At 43.8% G+C, this 22519-nt stretch overlaps 1 protein-coding gene across 5 annotated transcripts in view; it reads left to right on the forward strand.

Annotated features, from left to right (window-relative positions):
* LOC111970880 (neuronal membrane glycoprotein M6-b-like) overlaps positions 1-22519 on the forward strand; it is a 178180-nt gene that overhangs the window by 144518 nt on the left and 11143 nt on the right. For 2 of the 5 annotated variants that reach the window (XM_023997615.2, XM_023997617.2), the window contains exon 1: positions 6809-6972. The exons of 2 other annotated variants lie outside the window; for them this stretch is intronic. In XM_023997615.2, the coding sequence (XP_023853383.1) occupies positions 6903-6972 (70 nt within the window). In that variant the 5' untranslated portion in view covers positions 6809-6902. Of the gene's footprint in view, positions 1-162; positions 294-6808; positions 6973-22519 lie in introns of those variants that run through there. One more of the 5 variants, XM_023997618.2, reaches the window with a different exon arrangement.

Raw genomic sequence — 22519 nt, forward strand, 5'->3', positions numbered from 1 at the left:
TAAAATACTACATCAAGCATGTCATTATAGAGATCAAAATATGTTGAATGCAATTTTGTTGCAGACATTAGTACGCTTTTCTATTGACTAAAAAGGGCCCAAGGCCCAGCAGCGACGTCACTCACCCTTCCCCGTCCCCACGGGATGGGGTGCATTGATTTCGGGGAGAGCGTTCGTGCACTGGTGCTCCAGCGCGCGCCCTGCTGCCCTGCACGAAACAGCTCCCCACTTGCAGAACTTTTTGTCACATCGCATCGGCCAAGCACTGAAGTTCTACGAAAGTAACAAAATGGGTAGGTGCAATTATTAATACCCAAATACTTTCCTATTCGTTTCTTCAACTGGAAAACTTGAGTATACATGTATTTTTTTTAAACTTCATGCTTGGGTGCGTTTTTAATGTCATAGCAATGGTGTTCAGCAGGATAGAGTGCTCGATTTATTGGGCACATAGACGTAGCCTACAAACACGATCAAATGACAAGATTAAGGCGATGTTAAGTGATTTTCTTTATGGTGGCAGGTATAAATTCTATCATCTGAACTGCGCTCTCATAGTTCATTTGCCTAATCTAGTCTACTGTCTAATGCATGAATGCTGAGCACAACAAAAAATGATAATCTAATAAACTAATAGGTCTAAAGAATGTAGTAGCCTACAGTTACTAAATCGTTTTTTTTTGTATTCTGTTTTATATTATATTAGCTTTTTCTGTCTACGCTAATAAATTAAGTGAATGCGGTGACAGTGTGTTTCCTGGCCCCTGTTGTAGCCCAACTGGATGGGAAAGAATCCAAGTGTTCTGTCCCAACTGTGGCCTTGGAATAATTCATTTTACTCTGGACATTCTCCGCCGACCCGGCAGTGTGTATCCATGGAGTCTGATGGCAGACTACTCTCTGCCCCAACAGAGACTGGGAATATTCTCGAAGTGAAATTGTTTCTGCTTGCAGTGTGAGCAAAGAGTTTGATTTATGACACTGACTGACTAATCAAAAGGGAACCGTCGTGCTCTACACTGACTGACTAATCAAAAGGGAACCGTCGTGCTCTACACTGGCTGACTACCCACGAGGACCTCACTTAGTTGTCAGCCAACCTCTCCAATAAAACACCATCTCTCTCCTCTCTCTTTGCTCTCCCCTGGTTGGTTAGGAAGCGGTTGCGTTACCGCTTCACAGACTGAGAAGGCTCCAATTGGCTCATTCATCCCCCAGTCTCTCGCCTGAAACTATTCCACAGGTTGTTACTGTAAATGAGAATGTGTTCTCAGTCAACTTACCTGGTAAAATAATTGTTAAATAAAATAAATGGCCATTTGTTTATTGTGAGTTGAACAGCGAAGAGCCTCTTCAACACACACTTGATGAACACGTGCACAGACACACACACACACACTAGGTGAACTTAGTAGGATATTTGGGTAAATGGAGGACCGGAGCGGAGGTCTTACTCCTCTCTTACTCCACTTCTCACTGTAAAGAAATCTCCATGACCGCCATTGGCTGTCTGGCTACTGTAGCCAGTCCCGTGGTATGAGCCATTTCTGAGACTTTCATGCAACCATTGGTTTCTCTGGTCTCTGAGATGGGAAGATGGATGGATCGTTGAGATAACTTGTTGCCATAGCGATGGCTATGTATGCTGTCTGTATGATGTAAGCACCGTCTCAATCCTGTCACGTGTGATCTGGGGACACTCATGTGCGCATACATACATACATACATACATACATACATACATACATACATACATACATACATACATACATACATACATACATACATACATACATACATACATACACACACACACACACACGCACAGGCCGAGCATGCCTATTTGTAGCCCTGTCAATCTTTCTTTCCATCTACATGGGAACTATAATGATGACGATACTAACCTCCCAGGACTGTACGTTCTCTCTCCTGCAACATTACTTATTATTGGCCCCTGAGTGATTGCTGAAAAGGATTCCATTGGAACGACAGGCTAGGCGCGGGTGCAACATTTGAACATTTTCTTGGGTGGTGGGGGGGGGCGGATTGTTTTGAAGCAGAGGTCCTGGTCATGTGACCCTGGCTTCCTGGGGGATATATGAAATGGTTGGGGGGTACCTGCTGTGGGGATGTGATGTGACATCATGTTGAGCTGCCTGCAGTATCTGGGCCAGAGGGATTATGGGGCTAGTCAGATAAAACAGTGGGGGGCGGGGTAGGAGGGCTGGGCTAAGCATGTCAGTAAAGACAGTGGTGAGATATTGTGAGTTGTTAAGGGAGATCCCACACTCCCGCCTCGATTAATGATCTGTTTTTATCAAACAGTGGTTGCTTCTCAAGAGGAGAGTTGTGATCTGTCCCCTGAGTTATTCAGACACTTTTATCCCAATGTGTCTCCATTCCTGGGATCTCAGTGTTTTGTCTTGGAGTCTCTTGAACCCTCAAACTCCCCTCCCTATGGAACTCCCCTCACATCCCTATATGTCTAGGGATGGATGCTGGCTCAGGAAATTGTCGGCCCACACAGTATAGTTCAGCCAGAGTTAAGGTGAGGACACTAGAGTTGCGGGTGTTTTCATTAAGGCAGTGTCTGAGAGCCAAATCAGACGCGACCAGCAGAGTTTGCATGGATGTACATGTGTGAGTGGATCTGTGTGTGTGTGTGCTCTAGTAAAACTGAGTATGAGCAGGCAAGGTGGTCGGCAAGATTGGGAAAGGTGCCGCCAGAACCTACAACTCCGTTGATGTTTGTGTGTTTGGTTACTAAGGATTAACTCTTTCCAGCATCCACGTTCAGAGTCCCTGATGAGAGGGAGCTAGGCGTCTCCTTAGCGACCGCCAGCGTAGGGGCGGGGCGAGAGCGTGCAGAGAATGGCCTGGCAGGAAAGTGGGTCATCCTGACAGATTACGTCCCGTGTGGCCGGCTCTGTCCGCTCTCCTCCGTCTAACCAGGGGAGCAGAATAGGAGTCGCTGCTGTTTCACAGCCCTCCATGTTCTCTAGTCCCAGCTGTGATTGACTTAATCAGAACATCCATTGGTTTTCTCCCAGCCAACGTTTCCCTTTTACAGGGAGCAAAGGCAATTAAAATGGCCAGGATTAGACTAAAGCGTCAGCAGGAGGCTCCTAATGCCCACTCCCAGATAATGTGCATTGTGTGTGTGTGTGTGTGTGTGTGTGTATTAGTTTGGTTGCTGGTGTTTGTGATCAGTCGTCTGTGTATCGATGAAACTCCATCCCCACCCGATAGGCAGTAGACACGCATACCATCACTGGACAGGTTGCTGCTATCCCAGGTTAGTAGGACACTAGACTCAGACGACGGTTCGGAGAGGGTTCAGAGGTCAGACAAGGGCCGCCCATTGGAGGAAACACAGTAGGCTGCAGTAGGGTGACCTAATGGGGGTCATTAAAATCATGGGAACTTGTCCAATAACATGGGCATGTCTCAATTTGCACCCTATTCCCTATATACAGTAGTTCACTACTTTTAGAGCACCATTAATTAGGGTATAAGGTGCCATTTGGGATGATGCAGGTGCATGCAGAATGCCTCTCGGGGTGGTGTGCTTGTGGTTCTTGGTGCAATGAGAAAATCCTGTTGTTTTCTCTCATGGATGGAGAGTCCCGCAAGCGGTGGAGGGGAGGCAGGTCTTCAGGGGCTTTAAATAACTCTTGAGAGGGAGGGAGACCGAGACAGCTTGAGGCGTAAACAAAAACATGACTGTTTGTTCTAAAGCCTCTGTCTGTGTGGCCATTCACTAGCTCTGGGGAGATTGTCTACAGACCATAGAATCAGGTGTGTTAAATTAGGGTTGTACTGAAAACCCACAGGACGGTAGGGGGTTGGGCAGCTCTGGCCTAGACAGAACATCCACCCACAGGGTTGACTATATCTGTTGCCATTTCTTTTCCAAACTTTACTAGACTCTCTTTACAGCCATCCATATTTAGCTCAGGATTTCAAAGATTTGCACTTTATTGACTTCAGCTGTCGGAGAGAACACGGAGGACGTGTCCTAGGAACAGATAGCATCGTTAGTTTCATAGATTTCAATCAGCTTATGGCTGTCGTCATGTTGACATGTCACCATAGCAACAGCGCTTAACATCCCCTCGGCCTAACATAATCTCTCTGATGTTGAGTCGATATTTGAATCGACTCACATGTTGACTTGTGAAAGATCGGACCGATCCAGTTTGCCAAGTCAGATATACATAAATATCCTTTAACGGAATTGGTTAAGTTTTGTAAACCGATTTCCAAAATGGAGGTGCTTTGGGAGTGGGACAGAATTYGAGGACATAACTGCAGTGTTGTTTCCAGGGACATCAAAGGGAGGCCAGACTGTTCCTTTCTCCCCATTAACTCCACATCGGAGGGCATAATGGAGCCGTAATGGCCTCATTACTGGGAGAGAGACGACCCATTGTGGCTCTAGTTTCTCTCTATTCCACAGTAATGAGGAAGGAGAGGGGTCCCGGTCCCGCTCCTGAATTCATATTCATAGTTTTTTAAATTATTATTATTTTGTGATCATAAGAAAGTAAGTAGTCATTTCCTCTGAGGAATTAAAGGCATTGTTCCATTGTTGAGTTCTTTATAAAGGGTAGCCATGCGGCGGACATCTTTGGTTCAGTGCATTTTTGGACTTTAATAGAGAGAGGAATTCTGGGACATAGAATGAGTCAGCAAAGACTAGTGATCAGGGTGGCCTTGACCAGAGTGTGTCAGAGGGCCACACTAAAACGAGAGAGCGTTAGTTCTTGGCCTGTCTAGACCGCATTTGTTAGTCCTTAGTGGGTAATTCACAGCCAGTATAAAGGATGCAGTCACATGGATACAGAGGATGAATATACAGGGATATGAAATCCCCCCCCCATTCCCCAATGTCCCTCCCAACCACAGACTAACCATAGAAATATAATAACTAGAACAGCTGTTTTTGTTATGACACTATGGTCAAGGATTCTATGATTGGGGCTGATAGCCACTCTACTTGACCAAAGCCCAATGTCTAATTCTGCAGGAGATTTCCAGAGAGGATATACAGTATTGGCTTGACCTGTTATATCTCCTAAATTGGAACAGATTGGATCCGAACCTCAAAGTGTGTGTAGTATGTGTGTGTTTATTATGTGTGTGTGTATTATGTGTGTGTGCAGAAGGAGAGAGTGCCAGGGCCCACTGTATCTCATCTTCTGGACAAGTGCTTAATCTGTGACCCAGCATAAGGGATTATTGGATGTGGGGGAAATGGACCCTGAGGTTCACCCAGGAGGTTTGCGGTTTGCTCCCCCTCTATGACCATTGGATTGGATAGTGTGTGTGTGGGGTGGGGGTGGAGGATGTGTGTGTGTGACGATATTCAACCTTCAGGAGCCTAGCTGTAGGGTTAAACTGCACTGCTCAGTGCTCAGCTCAGACAGCCAGAGCCTCCATATGAGGATCTTTCCACCACGTATTGGACCCTCAGAGTCTGACTCCTGATGGCGTTCTGTAACACATCTGTGTGTGCTCTGAAAGCCCCTTTTCTGGACAGTTTTGTGGCTCTGCTACAACAGACAGAGCACGAGGCTTTGTCCAGCTAGACACCAAGCATTTGAGCTGCATTACGCCACGTGCATCAGAATTAATACCTTATTTAAGAGGATTCGGGGCAGATTGCGTCCCTTTGTTTGAGGATGTGTGTGTGTATTAGAAAATGAGCTGAACAATAGTACACAGAGCAAATTAATTCAAATGAATTATGAATATGTAGTTTTTTCTTTGTAATTTTTTGTCCAGCATGAAATATCTTATATTTTGTTAGGATGGGAAAGTCTGTAACCATCCCCCAAACTGTAGGCCTATACTACAGATCAAACAAAGCCTAGACTATTCTGTATTATTTTCTCTCTCTCTGTATCTCCTCTTCTTCCTCTCTCCTCTTCTCCTTCTTCTCCCTCRCTCTCTCTCTACTCTCTGTAGATCACCCACTCTCTCTCTTTCTAGCCCTCTAGTCACCAGATGGAGAGTGGGCGGTGTGTTTTTGTGTGATAGCTGCTGTGCGTTAGTGCAAGTGCATATGTGAGCGTTGACGTGTGTGTATTTTGTGTGTCAGTGCTGTCAGTTTGCACACMGGTGCATGTGTGTGCTAACAGATACAGCCTGCGGTGCAGTAACCTATAACCCTAATTTAAGGGGCTGACCACCTCACTATCTGTATCTCTTGCCTTTTTTCTCTCTTTCTATTCCTTTCTTTCTCTCACCTGTGTGATATAGCTGTACACGCTTAGAAACAAAGGTGCTATATAGAACCTTAAAGGGTTCTTCTTCAGTCCGGAGAACCCTTTGAAGAACCCTTTTTGGTTGCAGGTAGAACCCTTTTGGGTTCCATTTACAGAGGGTTCTACCTGGAACCCAAAAGGTTTCTACCTGGAACCAGAGGGTTGTACCTGGAATTTAAAAAATGGTTTTCCCTATGGGGACAGCTGAAGAACCCTGTTGGAACCGTTTTTTCCAGAAGTGTAGGGATGCTATGTGCCTGGAGGCAGGGTTGGGTCATGTGATTGAGTTCATTCTATACTATAAAATAGAATGGGCGCTCAAAAATCTGCCATGATCAACGTTTTTATCCATCGCCAAATTGGGATTGCAAGTGACATACGGCCAAAGCGTTAGCTGGCATCGTTTAGGGAGCACTAATCTGTGCAAAATCGGACAAGACCTTTGAATCTTGAAACGGGATTGTAGCCTAGTATATACAGAGGAGCTAAGCTTGCAAGTGAGGGAGGGAGAGGGTGAGAGAGAGAGAGGGAGAGAGGGAGAGGGAGAGAGGGAGAGGGAGAGAGAGAGGGAGAGAGAGAAAAGTCAGAAACCAAAATCCAGGGATAAAAAGTACTCAAAGGAAAACATTTCAAATGGATGGGACGAAGCCAGCCATGGAGTCTGCCACAGAGGAAAACCAAGAGGAGAGGGAAGAAGGCAAAGGTACGGAATGGTCGTTATTGTGATACGGAGCGTTTTTGCGCGTTTCAACCGCACTGTTAGACTGCTGCGCGATTTCACCTACTTGCGATGGCTTCGCTTCACGTGACACAAAAGCGCTGTTTTCTCCTCCTGCACCATGGCTTGCTCTGGCATGTGTTTTGTTATGAGCCTTTTGCAAATGACAAAGAATATTAAATAACATTTTTTTTGGTGTGTGTGTCCCATCAACGTTGGTTTTTATTTGGACATGTTTTGCTTGACCAAGATAGAGGGCTGAAGGCGCGCGCTCGGTTTTATGGAGCGTAGTTATTGCCAATTTGCTTTGCTTTGCTGCAGCCATGTAGAATCACCATTACCCTGTTTTTCAATCATGTGAAAATTATAAATGACTCGTGTGGCACATCAAAGGCGGGGTTGTCTCCATTGTATTGTCTCCTTTTGTATTATTTTTTTTGTCTCAGGTGCGCGTATTGGTGTGGGCTAATGGTCAGGTGCATGGACCACTGCTGCCGAGATTGGAGCTCATCATTGCGAAATAACCGTTTCACAAAGGGATTTTGCCATAGACGTGGTCGTCAATGTGACTGTCATTGTTGTCTTTGGTTTTTGGAATAGACAAATTAGGATTTGGTTCTTTTGTTCGAGTATAAGAGGATGCAGCGCAGGGCGCCCGTGTGTTGACGACCGTTGATAAAAAATAACATCCCTCTGGGAATAAGGGATCAGCGTCACATAAACTGGGGTCCCTTTCCACTTGACACATACCAAGCTCGGTCCTCTCATTTCACATGATAACACTCGTAAAAACAGCAGCTTTTGTCCATCATTGTTCATGGAATGACAAATTATAAATAGTAGGCTATGCGCAAGGCATAATATTGTTTTCCGCTATATGTTGGGTGTCGTTGCCTTTGTCCAGCTACAAAGCAGGGGGTGGGGCCGACTCAATTTGCCCAATGTATAGGAATGTATATAGGGATTACATTTGTTTTTGATATAGGTTGCTGGGGCAAAATAACACCCCTGGCCAGTCGTTACCTCTCGGGTATCAGATAACAGGTAACATTGTCCATCACGTCAATTAGGCTACACTATTTTACAATCACTATTGCAATCAATCATTTGATACAGGCTATCCCTTGGTGCTACAGCCTACTAAATCTAATAGCAGCTGGTTATATTACCTCCCTGTGGCTGAGGTCAGGAGTTGAATGCACAAATTTGATCCTAAATCAGTTCTTAGAGGGCAGTGCTATGTAGCAGCTAAAACTGTGTCCTCAGGGCTGCTCCTTTACCCTGCCCACCCCATCCATCCATCCTCCTGTTTCTAGCCATATAACCCTACACTCTTCAAAAAAAGGGTTTCAAAAGGGTTCATAGGCTGTCCACATAGGAGAACCATTTTTGGTTCCAGGTAAAAACCCTTTTTGGTTCCAGTTAGAACCATTTTGGGTTCCTTGCAGAACCCTCTGTGGAAAGGGTTCTGCACGGAACCCAAAATGCACTTATTTGGAACCAATTACCCAAAAGGGTTATACCTGGAACCAACAAGGGTTCTTCAAAAGGTTCTCTTATGGGGACAGCCGAATAACACTTTTAGGTTGTAGATAGCACCTTTTTTTCTAACAGGGTACAACATACACCAAGGCTTTCTCCCCATCCCCCATCCGTTCAATGCGTTGTTCAGATGTGGTTACATTTGAATATGTTTTACATAGAGATTTACATTTAGTAGGCATACATGCTACATGTCATAAGGCTTGCCATAGCCAACAAATAGCCTACGTTGACCTAATCATAATAACTAACACTATAACATCAATGTTTGGGAGTAGTGAACTATACATATAGYTTTTGCAGCAGCTTGGTGGTAGTTGAACTAAATTCAAATCTTGACAGTGTTTTCAGTAGTTAATTCCTGTTTTGCCATGTATATAGCAGTGTAGCTAACTACAGGAACTACACACTACTGTTTTTGCAAATGTTTTTGAAAATGGGTGAAGTAGGCTATAACATCCCTCCTTTTTCAGCATCAGACATGCCTAATTCTCACTTAAAACATAGTTTTTGTGTTTAATAGGCCAAATCACACATGAAAAAACGCATTCATTTTTCAAAATAAAAGCCTGAAACTATGTCTAAAGCCTGGTCACAGCCTGAGGAAGCCATTGGAAAAGGAATCTGGTTGATACCCCTTTAAATGGAGGTTAGACGGGCCAGGGAACACAGATTTGTTTGTTTTTTATATCACTTCCGGGTTACATTTTCTCAGGTTTCCGCTTGCAGAATAAGTATTGTTATTCTCACAGACAATATTTTGACKGTTTTGGAAACTTTGGAGTGTTTTCTATCCTAATCTGTAAATTATATGCATATTCTACGATCTGGGCCAGAGAATATGTCCATTTACGTTGGGCACGTTATTTTTTTTATTTTTTWWTTTTTTTATCTGACCCCTAGCGCTAAGAGGTTAACATCTGACTCCACAGTGGTCTGTTCTTGCAACTTCTAGTCTATGACATTTCAGATTTAGATATTATAATTGATCAAAGTAGTTTGGAGGTAGTGAACTACAATTTCAAAGTAACTTTAGTTAAGTCAACTATATTTTTCTTAACGGTAGCTTTAGTAACGCTTAACTTCCGTGTGAAGTAATTGGTAGCTTGGTAAATTATATTTTAAGAGTAGCTTCCCCAACACTGTATAACATCTCCTTAGGAAGTTCTCCTGTGGTGAATCATCTTACATGACACTTGCAGAACTAACGTTCTACAGGATATGTAGCTTATCTCTACGAAATTAATGTAACATGATATCCTGTGGTTTGGTTAGGGTTATGGGTGTGGATGGCATTCACAGTGAGGGAAGGGGCTGTGTGGCTGGCAATGTTTTCACGATCTACAACTGGAGTATATTCTACAACTGTTGACATTCCACCATAATCCTCAGCATCTCTAAAATGGAAGAGATTTATAGTGAGTAGGGCAAGCAGTTGAAGCTCTGCCATGTCATGTAAGAAGCTTGTGTGTTGTATGTGCCAAGTGCCTCGCCTCCATTGGGGATCCAACAACATCAGTTGCACAGTAACAGCTGTAGATTCAGGCAACCAGGCAGCCTTGAGGTATCTAACCAAAGCATTCTTGCAGGCCTAACACCTCAGTTGACGCAACCGTCACAATTCATTATGTAATCTGACCAAAGATGTGACCTGACATCAAAGCCCCTTACAATGTAGCCTATAAAACATCTCTGTTGACATCTGTCACGCCCGCCTTTCAGGCTGAAGACCAACTCAACCGCTCACATTGGCTGTGATTTCGAACACCCAATTGGCATCCCTCCCTGTATTTCTGCCAAACCCCTTGAGGAGGCTAGGTGGAGTTTCAGTTGGGCTTCATTGTACTCCAATATAGTAGAGGCTGTGAGCGCGAGAGAGAGTTTAAATMATTATAGGCTATATCCCTACTATCTGGACCTGCGGTGCCTCAGTACAGGATAGTTATTCTCTCTTCTCTTTCTCTCTCCTTTGGCCTTTCCTATTCCCTCCTCTTCCCGCTCACTCTCTGTCACCATTTTCCGCTCGGTCAGTTCACCTCCGTCTCTCCCTCCCTCTCTCCTTCTCTTTCTCTCTATGATGTCAGACTGACTTAGCCAGGCATAAACCTCCTATTCTCCCTGTATCACACAGGAAAGGAGGGAGGGGGTAGGGGTAGTATGTTCTCTCTTACGTAACTCTCCGCTGCGTTGCSGTCCACATCTTCAGATCACAACCGTGGGGGATTACGTCATCATCACCACGGCGATGGGGCGTAACAGTGGAGCGCTGATGGGTTCCGTTTTAATATATGAGTCGTAGAACATTTCCTCACTACCGTTCAAGCTTAATGGAGGCAGAACAATCGCAGCGCTATGCTCCCTTGTGCTAAACCCTCTACTGTTCTGAACCTCTGTGTAAAGATCCGCAATGCAATGTATCCAACTGTAGGATAAGTGGATGCCATTGGAATGTAGCACCGTGGGGTGTGTGTGTGTGTGTGTGTGTGTGAAATTCCCTGGTTACATTGAGTACTGTTACATGCACACAATAATGCAATTATTGTGGAATGTCAGATTAATCAAATAGTTTGATTAAAACGTTTACATGCTTTGGAAGAAGAACGATTGCCCTAATAATCCTGTTTACATGGACACATGAAACCTGATGGCACTCGGATAAATGCAGGAAATCGGCAATCAAAATGAACATTCTACCACTGCGACCATGTTATTTTTGGAAAGCATATTTTGATTCGGACATATAAAGTTTGTATGTGAAAACTACACCGATCAAAAATATAAATGCAACATGTAAAGTTTTGGTCCCGTGTTTCATGAGCCGGAATAAAAGATCCCAGAAATTCACACACACAGTCATTCCATTCTCAGAAGGTTCCGGAAAGGTCCAGCTGAGGCCCTGTGTATCTAAAGGTCCATCCCCTTCAGGAGGCCTGCCGTTTGATGGACGTGGGGGGAGGTGGAGGTGGGAGTGAGAAGGGGTGAGGGAGGAGTTAGCAGGTTTCCTAGTTCTTTGTGTGTTGGCTTGGTATCTCTCTCATATCACGGCTGTGATATACCTGGAACCAAAAAGGGTTTCCCTATGGGGACAGCCAAAGAACCCGTTCGGAACCATTTTTTCTGAGTGTACAGTGACGCCTTCACTTGGCAGGATTTTCATGCTGCTGGCTATATGGCGATTCTCTCTCTCCCCCCCATCTTCCCCTTTCTTTCTTTTTCTCTGTTCATTTATTTTACCCAGTCTCTCCTAATTTCTCTCACTCTGTCGCTCTCTCTTTCATATCCTATCACTCTTTCAGTCAGTCTGCTACATCCCTCTCTCACCCATTCACTGTCATCTCTTTCTCATCTCCATTATCTTAATTAATCTCCAAGCCCTTCAACAATTTCTCTCTTGCTCTCTCTGACACAAACACACACACTGTCAGCCTCCACCTGGGGAGTGTGTGTGTGTYTGCATTCATGCATAAGATGTATTTTAGTGGGAGTGTATCCACGTGCAGCTCCTTAGGCTGTGTGAATTAAATTATGTATGTTTTAGTACGTGTCTGTGTGCATTTTAGTGTGTTTATGCTGTGTGTTCATTTTGTCTACAGTATGCTCTGTATGTGGGTATATGAATAGCACTGAGTGACAGGTTGGAGCAGCATGCATTGTTCCAATGCAATGCCAGCCGTGCCAACCTCCTGCCAGTCTCTTTGGCCCTCTTCCATCGCCTACTGACGCCCAATCTGCTCGCTCCACTCACATCCCATAAATCTCAGTGTGCCCGATTAACTCTCGTCATCGTTAACGATGACATCAATACATCCAGGATCATAAAGAGAGACAGCCAATGTGATTCTGCCCAGTGACTACAAAGAGAGGGAAATGGAGCAAAAGACAAAGAGGACTATGGTGTATTAGTGGAAACATTGAATGGAAATCTATTCTATGGAAATGGGCTCCACGATACTGTGTGTTATTCCCTACTGTGTGTTATTCCCTAATTGTTAGTAAAACCATTCTCTCATGACTTTGGTTCACTTGTATCTGTATTCGCAATATAGCATCATGTCGAAATAACCACCACTAAGAAAGGACAGGGGGCTCTCTGGCTAGTCTCTGCTGTGGAGTCCATCTTTGATTCCATTGGCATCTGTAAGAAATGGACTGGACTTCGCATTGGGCCAGTGTCCATCCTTACCAGTGAGGTATGAAAACCTCCCTCCACTCACTCTGACCTGAAGAAGATATTGGTGGAAATGTAAGTGCTTAATTTGACCATGTGAATGACCATAATCACATGACAGAGGCATGGGAAAGGGCATTACCTAAGTCTGTTACATAAGCCCATTGCCACCCCGACTCAAGACTGTACCAGACCCTTTGGCTGGAGGCTCAGACTTACATTTTGGTGAATTAATGCGACACCGCAGCAAACAATGCATGGAGCCCTCTGAGCCGTACATTCATGTAATGTCTCAGAGCTGAGGACCGTAATCTTTACCTTGAGGATTGAGGGAAAAGGGTAGACCACACTCTCACCCCTCTGGTTTCACCAGAGGAATGATACTATGCTTGCATGGGTTCGAGTGTCATTTGCTCAGTGTTAATGATTTTTTTTTAAATCTAATGTTATTTGTCACATGCGCCAAATACAACAAGTGTAGACTTTACCGTGAAATGCTTACTTACGAGCCCTTTCCCAACAATGCAGTTAAAAAGTATGACAATTAATAGGTATAAAAATAAAATAGTAACACAACTCTATACTGTATACAGGCTATATACAGTGTACTGGGGAACGAGGTAGTTGGGGTGATTGATTAAATTAGCAAGAAAGGCCTTTCACTGTACTTGTGCATGTGACATTAAAACTTGATTGAGGTAATACAGTATGTACATGGAGGCTTGTGTGCTCGGCTCTCCATTTCCTGTAGTCCACAATTAGCTCCTTTGGCTTGCTGACGTTGAGTGAAAGGTTGTTGTACTGGCACCACACTGCCAGGTTTCTGACCTCCTCCCTGTCGGCTGTCTAATTGTCCTCGGGGGTCAGGCCTACCACTGTCATGTCATCAGCAAACTTAATGATGGTATTTGAGTCGTGTCCGGCCACGCAGTTGTGGGTGAACAGGGAGTACAGGAGGAGACTAAGCACACACCCCTGCGGCACCCCTGTGTTGAGGTTCAGCATGGCGGATGTGTTGTTGCCTACCCTCACCACCTGGGGGCGGCCCATCAGAAAGTCCAGTATCCAATTTCAAAGGGAGGTGTTTAATCCCAGGTCCTTATCTTAATGATGAGCTTCGAGTGCACTCTGGTGTTGAACGCTGAGTTGTAGTCAATGAACAGCATTGTCACGTAGGTGTTCCTTTTGTCCAAGTGGGAAAGGGCAGTGTGGAGTGCAGTAGAGATTGCGTCATCTGTGGATCTGTTGGGGTGGTATGCGAATTGAAGTGGGTCCAGGGTGTCTGGGATTATGGTGTTGATGTGAGCCATGACCAGCCTTTCAAAGCACTTCATGGCTACAATTGTGAGTGCTAAGGTGCGATAGTCATTTAGACAGGTTTTAAAAAAGATATATATATTTCACCTTTATTTAACCAGGTAGGCCAGTTAAGAACAAGTTCTCATTTACTGCGACCTGGCCAAGATAAAGCAAAGCAGTGCGACAAAAACAACAACGCAGAGTTACACATAAACAAACGTACAGTCAATAACAGAAAAGAAAAATATAAAAATCTATGTACAGTGTGTGCAAATGTAGAAGAGTAGGGAGGTAGGTAATAAATAGGCCATAGAAGCGATGATCTGTGAGCTGCTCTGACAGTTGATGCTTAAAGTTGGTGAGGGAGATATGAGTCTCCAGCTTCAGCCATTAAAAAAATAAAATAATTGCAATTCGTTGCAGTCATTGGCAGCAGAGAACTGGAAGGAAAGGTGGCCAAAGGAAGAATTGGCTTGGGGGTGACCAGTGAAATATACCTGCTGGAGCGCGTGCTACGGGTGGGTGCTGCTATGGTGACCAGTGAGCTGAGATAAGGCGGGGCTTTACCTAGCAAAGACTTAAAGATGACCTGGAGCCAGTGGGTTTGGTGACGAATATGAAGCGAGGGCCAGCCAACGAGAGCATAGAGGTTGCAGTGGTGGGTAGTATATGGGGCTTTTGTCATAAAACGGATGGCACTGTGATAGACTACATCCAGTTTGCTGAGTAGAGTGTTGGGGNTGTGTGTGTGTGTGTGTGTGTGTGTGTGTCAAAAAAAAAAAAGGAATCTAATTTGATTTGTCACATGCGCCGAATACAACAAGTTGTAGACGTTACCGTGAAATGGTTACTTACGAGCCCTTACCCAACAATGCAGTTAAAAAGTATGAAAATTGATAGAATAAAAGTAATAGATACCCAAATATAGCTAAAAACAAAATAGTAACACAATAAAATAGCACAATAAATAACAATAACGATGCTATGCTACATACAAGGAGTACCGGTACAGAGTCAGTGTAGTTGGCGTGTTTGATTAAATTAGCAAGAAAGACATTTCACTGTACTTGTGCATGTGACATTAAAACTTGGAACTTGATTGAGGTAATACAGTATGTACTAGAGGTCGACCGATTATTCGGAATGGCCGATTTCAAGTTTTCATAACAATCGGTAATCTGCATTTTTGGACACCGATCATGGTCTCGATTACATTGCACTCCATGGGGAGACTGCATGGCAGGCTGACTACCTGTTATGCGAGTGCAGCAAGGAGCCAAGGTAAGGTGCTAGCTAGCATTAAACGTATCTTATAAAAAACTGTCAATCTTAACATAATCACTAGTTAACTACACATGGTTGATGATATTACTAGTTTATCTAGCTTGTCCTGCGTTGCATTTAATCGATGCAGTGCCTGTTAATTTATCATTGAATCACAGCCTACTTCGCCAAACGGGTGATTTAACAAGCACATTCGCAAAAAAAGCACTGTCATTGCACCAATGTGTACCTAACCATAAACATCAACGCCTTTCTTAAAATCAATACACAAGTATATATTTTTAAACCTGCATATTTAGTTAATATTGCCTGGCAAATTGGCAAATTGTGTCACTTCTCTTGCGTTCTGTGCAACAGAGTCAGGGTATATGCAGCAGTTTGGGCCGCCTGGCTCGTTGCGAACTGTGTGAAGACTTTTCTTCCTAACAAAGATAGCCAACTTCACCAAACGCGGTGTTAGGCTCGTCCTCCTCCTCGTCTGAGGATGAGCAAGTATCGGACCAATATGCAGCGTGGGTTGAATACATAATGATTTATTTAAAGAAAGACGAACACGAAGAACACTTGACAAAATACAAAATAATAAACGACGTGAACAGACCTGTACTTGAGAACATAAAACAAGAACGCACGAACAGGAACGTACACACGAACGAACAAACGACCGAAACAGTCCCGTGTGTCACAAACACTGACACAGGAACAATCACCCACAAACAAACAGTGAGAACAGCCTACCTTAATATGGTTCTCAATCAGAGGAAACGTAAAACACCTGCCCCTGATTGAGAACCATATCAGGCTAATTGAAAATGAACCCAACATAGAAACACATAACATAGAATGCCCACCCAGCTCACGTCCTGACCAACTAAACAAAGACAAAACAAAGGAAATAAGGTCAGGAACGTGACACGCGGGTTGATTTAACAAAAGTGCATTTGCGAAAAAAGCACAATCGTTGCACAAATGTACCTAACCATAAACACCAATGCCTTTCTTAAAATCAATACACAGAAGTATATTTTTTTAAACCTGCATATTTAGTTTTTTTTAAATCATGTTAGCAGGCAATATTAAACTATGGAAATTGTGTCACTTCTCTTGCGTTTCATTGCACGCAGAGTCAGGGTATATGCAACAGTTTGGGCCGCCTGGCTCGTTGCAAACTAATTATGCCAGAATTCTATGACATAACATTGAAGGTTGTGCAATGTAACAGCAATATTTAGACTTATGGATGCCACCCGTTTGATAAAATACGGAACGGTTCCGTATTTCACTGAAAGAATAAAGTTTTGTTTTCGAAATGATAGTTTCCGGATTTTACTATATTAATGACCTAAGGCTCGTATTTCTGTGTGTTATTATATTATTAAGTCTATGATTTGATAGAGCAGTCTGACTGAGCGGTGGTAGGCAGCAGCAGGCTCGTAAGCATTCATTCAAACAGCACTTTATGGAGTTTGCCAGCAGCTCTTTTATGACTTTTATGACTTCAAGCCTATCAACTCCCGAGATTAGGCTGGCAATACTAAAGTACCTATTAGAACATCCAATAGTCAAAGGTATATGAAATACAAATGGTATAGAGAGAAATAGTCCTATAATAACTACAACCTCAAACTTCTTACCTGGGAATATTGAAGACCCATGTTGAAAGGAACCACCAGCTTTCATATGTTCTCATGTTCTGAGCAAGGAACTTAAACGTTAGCTTTTTTACATGGCACATATTGCACTTTTACTTTCTTCTCCAACACTTTGTTTTTGCATTATTTAGACCAAATTGAACATGTTTCATTATTTATTTGAGACTAAATAGATTGTATTGATGTATTATATTAAGTTCAAATAAAAGTMTTCATTGTTAATTCAGTATTGTTGTAATTGTCATTATTACAAATATGTATATAAAAATCGTCCGATTAATCGGTATCGGCTTTTTTTGGTCCTCCAATAATCGGTATTGGTATCGGCGTTGAAAAATCAGAATCGGTCGACCTCTAGTATGTACATGTAGGTTTGTGTGCTCGGCRCTCCATTTCCTGTAGTCCACGATTAGCTCCTTTGTCTTGCTGACGTTGAGGGAAAGGTTGTTGTTCTGGCACCACACTGCCAGGCAGGTTTCTGACCTCCTCCCTATAGGCTGTGTAATTGTCCTCGGTGATCAGGCKTACCACCGTCGTGTCATCAGCAAACTTAATGATGTTGTTGGAGTTGTGTGCAACCACGCAGTTGTGGGTGAACAAGGGAGTACAGGAGGAGACTCAGCACGTACCCCTGCGGGGCCCCTGTGTTGAGGTTCAGCATGGCGGATGGGCCGCCCGTCAAAGTCCAGTATCCAATTGCAGAGGGAAGTGTTTAATAATAGGGTCCTTATCTTAGTGACGAGCTTGGAATGCACTATGTTGTTGAACACTGASCTGTAGTCAATGAACAGCATTTTCACGTAGGTGTTCCTTTTGGCCAGGTGGGAAAGGGCAGTGTGGACGGAATCTCTATTGCACTCATCTGTGGATCTGTTGGGGTGGTATGCAAATTGGAGTGGGTCCAGGGTGTCTGGGATGATGGTGTTGATGTGAGCCATGACCAACCTTTCAAAACATTTCATGACTACAACTGTGAGTGCTAAGGGGCAATAGTCATTTAGACCGGTTAACTTGGCGTTCTTGAGCACGGGGACTATGGTGGTTTGCTTGAAACATGTGGGTATAACAGACTGGATCAGGCAGAGTTGAAAATATCAGTGAAGACACTTGCTCCAATCCGTCTGGCCCTGCGGCCTTGTGAATGTTAACCTGTTTAAAAGACTTACTCACGTCGGCTATGGAGAGCGTGATCACACTGTTGTCCGGAACTGCTAGTGCTCTCATGCATGGTTCAGTGTTACACACACACACACTTGTCTCGAAGTGTGTGTGTATGTGTGTGTGTGTGTTTAGCTGTTTAGGCCATGTGTACTTTTGTATTTGTATGTTTACGTGATTTCCCAGCTATCACATAACATTCTGAGAACCATATGTTTCTTAGAGCTTGGTGAGAGTGTAGTTGTCCTATGGTTATTTTGCATACAACCTTCCCACGATGTTCTGGGAATGGTGCAGGATACCCAGCTAGCACATAATGTTCCGAGAACCATATGTTACTTAGGTGTGAATTTCAGTATAACGTTTCCTGCAGGTTTCTCAAATTGTTCCAAGAACGCTAAGAAACAATGTTTTTTTGTGGGAATTTTAGTACTTTGGCATAACGTTTTCTGCAGGTTTCCTCATGGTTCTATTTAAAGTGATGTTCTCAGAACATTAAGAAAACGTTCCATAAAAACTGCAAGAAAGCATTAGTAACGTTCAAAAAATATTATAAAAAAATATGTACATTCTATTCTCAGCSTCAACAAAACTCTCTATCCTRTGTCTTGTTAAGTATTTTCAGGTGTGTTGGCCGCACCCACTAATTGGCCACATCTGATCTTAATGAGTGCTTGTTTCCTTTGAAACAGGGTCTGTTTGAATAAACTAAAATGAACAGCTTTGAGTTTAAAATAAATAACATGGCATTCTAGCTCCATCCTGGTGGCTCAGTGGACTAATTCCATGGATAGAGAGCAGAAGATCATAGCTTCAAATCTCACTGATGCTGTGCCAGAATCAACAATAAATGTTTGAATGATTAATGCCTAAGCAAATGAATTAATAAAACCTCCCAGGAAAACGTTCAGGTAACCATAGCAAGATGTTCTCAGAACCTCCCTGCAATGTAAAAATGTATGTTCCCAGAATAGGCTGAATGTTCTCAGTTTTACCTGTCGGGAAACGTATGGCTTCGTTCCCAGAATCAATGGGAAACCAAAAACATACATTCCCACAACTTCCAAGAAACCAAATGTGCTAGCTGGGTATATGTCATTTACATGTGCCTGACTGCATAGAGGTAGTTCTCTGTGTGCATATGTGTATGGTTGTATATTAATGTGTGTATGATGGGAGTCCCCTGCACCTGTCTCTTATACACATCTAGATGTGTATAAGAGACGGCAAGAAGGCAGGCAGGCAAGAAGGCAGGCAGGCAAGAAGGCAGGCAGGCAAGAAGGCAGGCGGGAAGGGGGACAGACAGGCAGGGAGGGGGACAGACAGGCAGGAAGGGGGACAGACAGGCAGGGATACAGGCAGGCAGGGAGACAGGCAGGCAGGGAGACAGGCAGGCAGGGAGACCGAGAGCGAAGGCTACAGTATGTGCACAGGGTTAGGGATCACTGCTGGGATAAAGTATTTATCAAATTATAGGAGTGTAGTAGACGAGTGCTGAGGGGGGGATTTAAAAGCTGTACACTTCATTACACTTAATTATGCGTGAGCAGATGCGGACCTTGTTGCCTAGTGTCCTTCATATTAATGCTGGACCAGGGTCAGAACTTGGCTATAGGATGTAGACCAGATCAGGGTCAGGGGAAAAGGTTCTCTGGATATGGAAGAGAAGTTTGATGGAGGTCACTTTTCACATGTGATCCTCTTAACTGTACCGTCCTTTGATATCCGACAGAATTATCCCGAAACATGCTGTCATGTGTCGTTAAAACCGTTGGATTTCACTATTTATTTGGTCTATATCGTTGTGCTTGGCAGTTGTAGAGTAGGGATATAACATACTGCTACATGAGAAACACGGAGTAGCCTAAAATATCAGAACATACTGAAAGTATTAGTCATCATTTATTAAAATTCGACAAATCTCTAATCATGACACGTGCCGTGAGCCTGTTTTCCACCCCAAACCTGTTCACTTTTTAACAGATGGGGTTTCTCTTTCATCGACGCCTCATTGACGGAGCTATTTTTTTCTTATTGTAGAAAGGACATGTCTCTCTTTGGTGATCCACACAGCTCTGTTGGGAATCTTCCCACAATGCAATGCAAGAGGAAGTTGTCCTATAATGAATACGGAGCTTCTAAACTGGAATAACCCCTGAGGCAAGAGAACAGACTGGCGGTGAAATATTCACAAGGCTAGTCATTATAACCGACTTTATTAGACGCTAAAACTAGTCAATGTAGAGTTGACAAATATGTTGTACATTTGCTTTAAGCTGTGTCACTGTAACATTTCATCATAATGTCTCATATTTAGTAATGTGTCATAATGTGATTCATAATTTGGAGCAGGAAAATCCCCTTGGAAAAGTATCAAGTACAGTAGCTATTTTAAATAGGTGTCCTTTTTCAGAGCTTTAGTTTTTTTACCCATCAACGTATGAACGTTAAAGTGGCTTTTCCTCTGGCTGTGGATGCCCCATTTTCCAAATGGGATTAAACCAATCACCAATCACCTGACTAATGAATAATGGATGTAGGCGTAGTCACAGAGCCTCTAACAACAGGTTTAGTGTACTCTCACAGCTGGTCCCAATTCCCCCCTAACCGTCCTTACCCCTTCGATGTTTGCAGATCTGAAGGGTCTGGATAGGTATAAGCAGTGTAGTGGTGGAGATATATTGCTTCCATCTTATAGATCTGCATTGAAGAGCCAAAGGAAAGGGGTAGAGAGTGAATTGGGACCGGCTGACAGTGCTCAGACCACTTTTGGACCATGCACATTCTCCTCTACCTCGTTCAGACCATGCTCAGGTTGAGGTTCGGAGTCATATGTCCCCATCCCTGAACCCTCTGCTCTGACCCCCGAGGGGGAGTTCACGTCCTTCTGCTGTGTACTCGTGGGAAGGAAAGCGAGGAGCTGTGGAGGGATGTAGTCAGCTAGCTACAGGCTCCGCTCAACTGGGTCGTGGGTAACATGCTGCCATGGCAACCACTATTCACTGGCCCCCGGGCCAAAATAAATGCTCTTTGCTTACTCTCACTCTCTCTCTCTCTCCCATTTGCTTTCTCTCTCTCTCTCTGTCTATCTCTGTCTTTCTCTCTCTTCATCTTACTTTCTCTCTCTGCCCCATTCGCTTTCTCTCAGATTTTTTTGTCTCTCCCCCCTCTCTTACATCACAAAGCAGTAGGCTGAACTTCTTGACAGCAGAACCACTGTACTGAGAGGGGTTGTTTGCGAGAGGCTTTGGAGACCCTTGCTATTCTCTCACTGCTGGCAGAAAAATKGGCCACAAACGAAAGACAGTTTCCTATTTTGCCATTGTAATTCTCCAACTGAGCCTCGTAGGCTCCCATACTTCACCAAACGCTATAATGAATCAATAAGGCCCGAGGGGGTGTGGTATATGGCCACGGGCTGTTTTTATGCACAACGCAACACGGAGTGCCTGGATACAGCCCTTAGCTGTGGTATGTTGGCCATATACCACAAACCCCTGAGGTTCCTTATTGCTATTATAAACTGGTTACCAACGTCATTACGAGAGTAAGACAAAAATGTTTTGTCATATCCGGCTGTCAGCCAATCAGCATTCATGGCTCGAACCACCCAGTTTATAATTGTAAATATACCCATAGTAGGTTTTTCATACTCTGTCTATCTGAATGGGTTGAAGGTTGGTTGTATAAAAAAGTGTCAAATTCCACCCAAACAACATCGGAATCATTGAAGGTGGAGAACTAGACATAGCCTTGTATCTGGTATGAGGTCTCTGTCCATAGCTCTACTGGGCGTATAGATATATAACCTTGTGTCTGGTCTGAGGTCTCTGTCCATAGCTCTACTGGGCGTATAGATATATAACCTTGTGTCTGGTCTGAGGTTGTAAAGGCTGCGAAGGTTCAACTGAGATAGGAACAATAGCACACCTGAACTTGGTTAAAATAATTGTTTKATTCAAAAGTTAATAAATGGCAAATGCAATTTCCGTATATACGGGTTCACTGTAACATCACGCAGGATGAAAACAGAGAAGACACTTGTTCCTGACAAAGATATTATAATATACTCATGACAGAGATAGTTCCCGCTTCCGAGCCGGCCTGTCAGAGTAGAGACTGGGCGTGGTTTAGACTCACCCAGCCTATCGTTGGTGTTGGCGCTTAAGCTAGTCCTAGCCCCTTAGCGCATGTGATGTCCCGACGCTGTTGCTGTGTAGATTACGCTCCCTCACCCCAAAGACTGAGGTCAGACAGCTCTGCAACATTGTCTGAGCTATTTGCACCTGTATACAAAGCCCACTGTTCTCGCTCAAGGCTAACTACAGCTTCCCAGCACACTTATCTGGGGCTAACTGTTACTTCCAGCACACACACACATTTCACACTTTTGTTCATATCTTATGGCCTTGTACATTGTTGCATACAC

The sequence above is a fragment of the Salvelinus sp. IW2-2015 genome, linkage group LG12 (genome assembly GCF_002910315.2).
Source record: "Salvelinus sp. IW2-2015 linkage group LG12, ASM291031v2, whole genome shotgun sequence".
Taxonomy (NCBI): Eukaryota; Metazoa; Chordata; class Actinopteri; order Salmoniformes; family Salmonidae; genus Salvelinus; species Salvelinus sp. IW2-2015.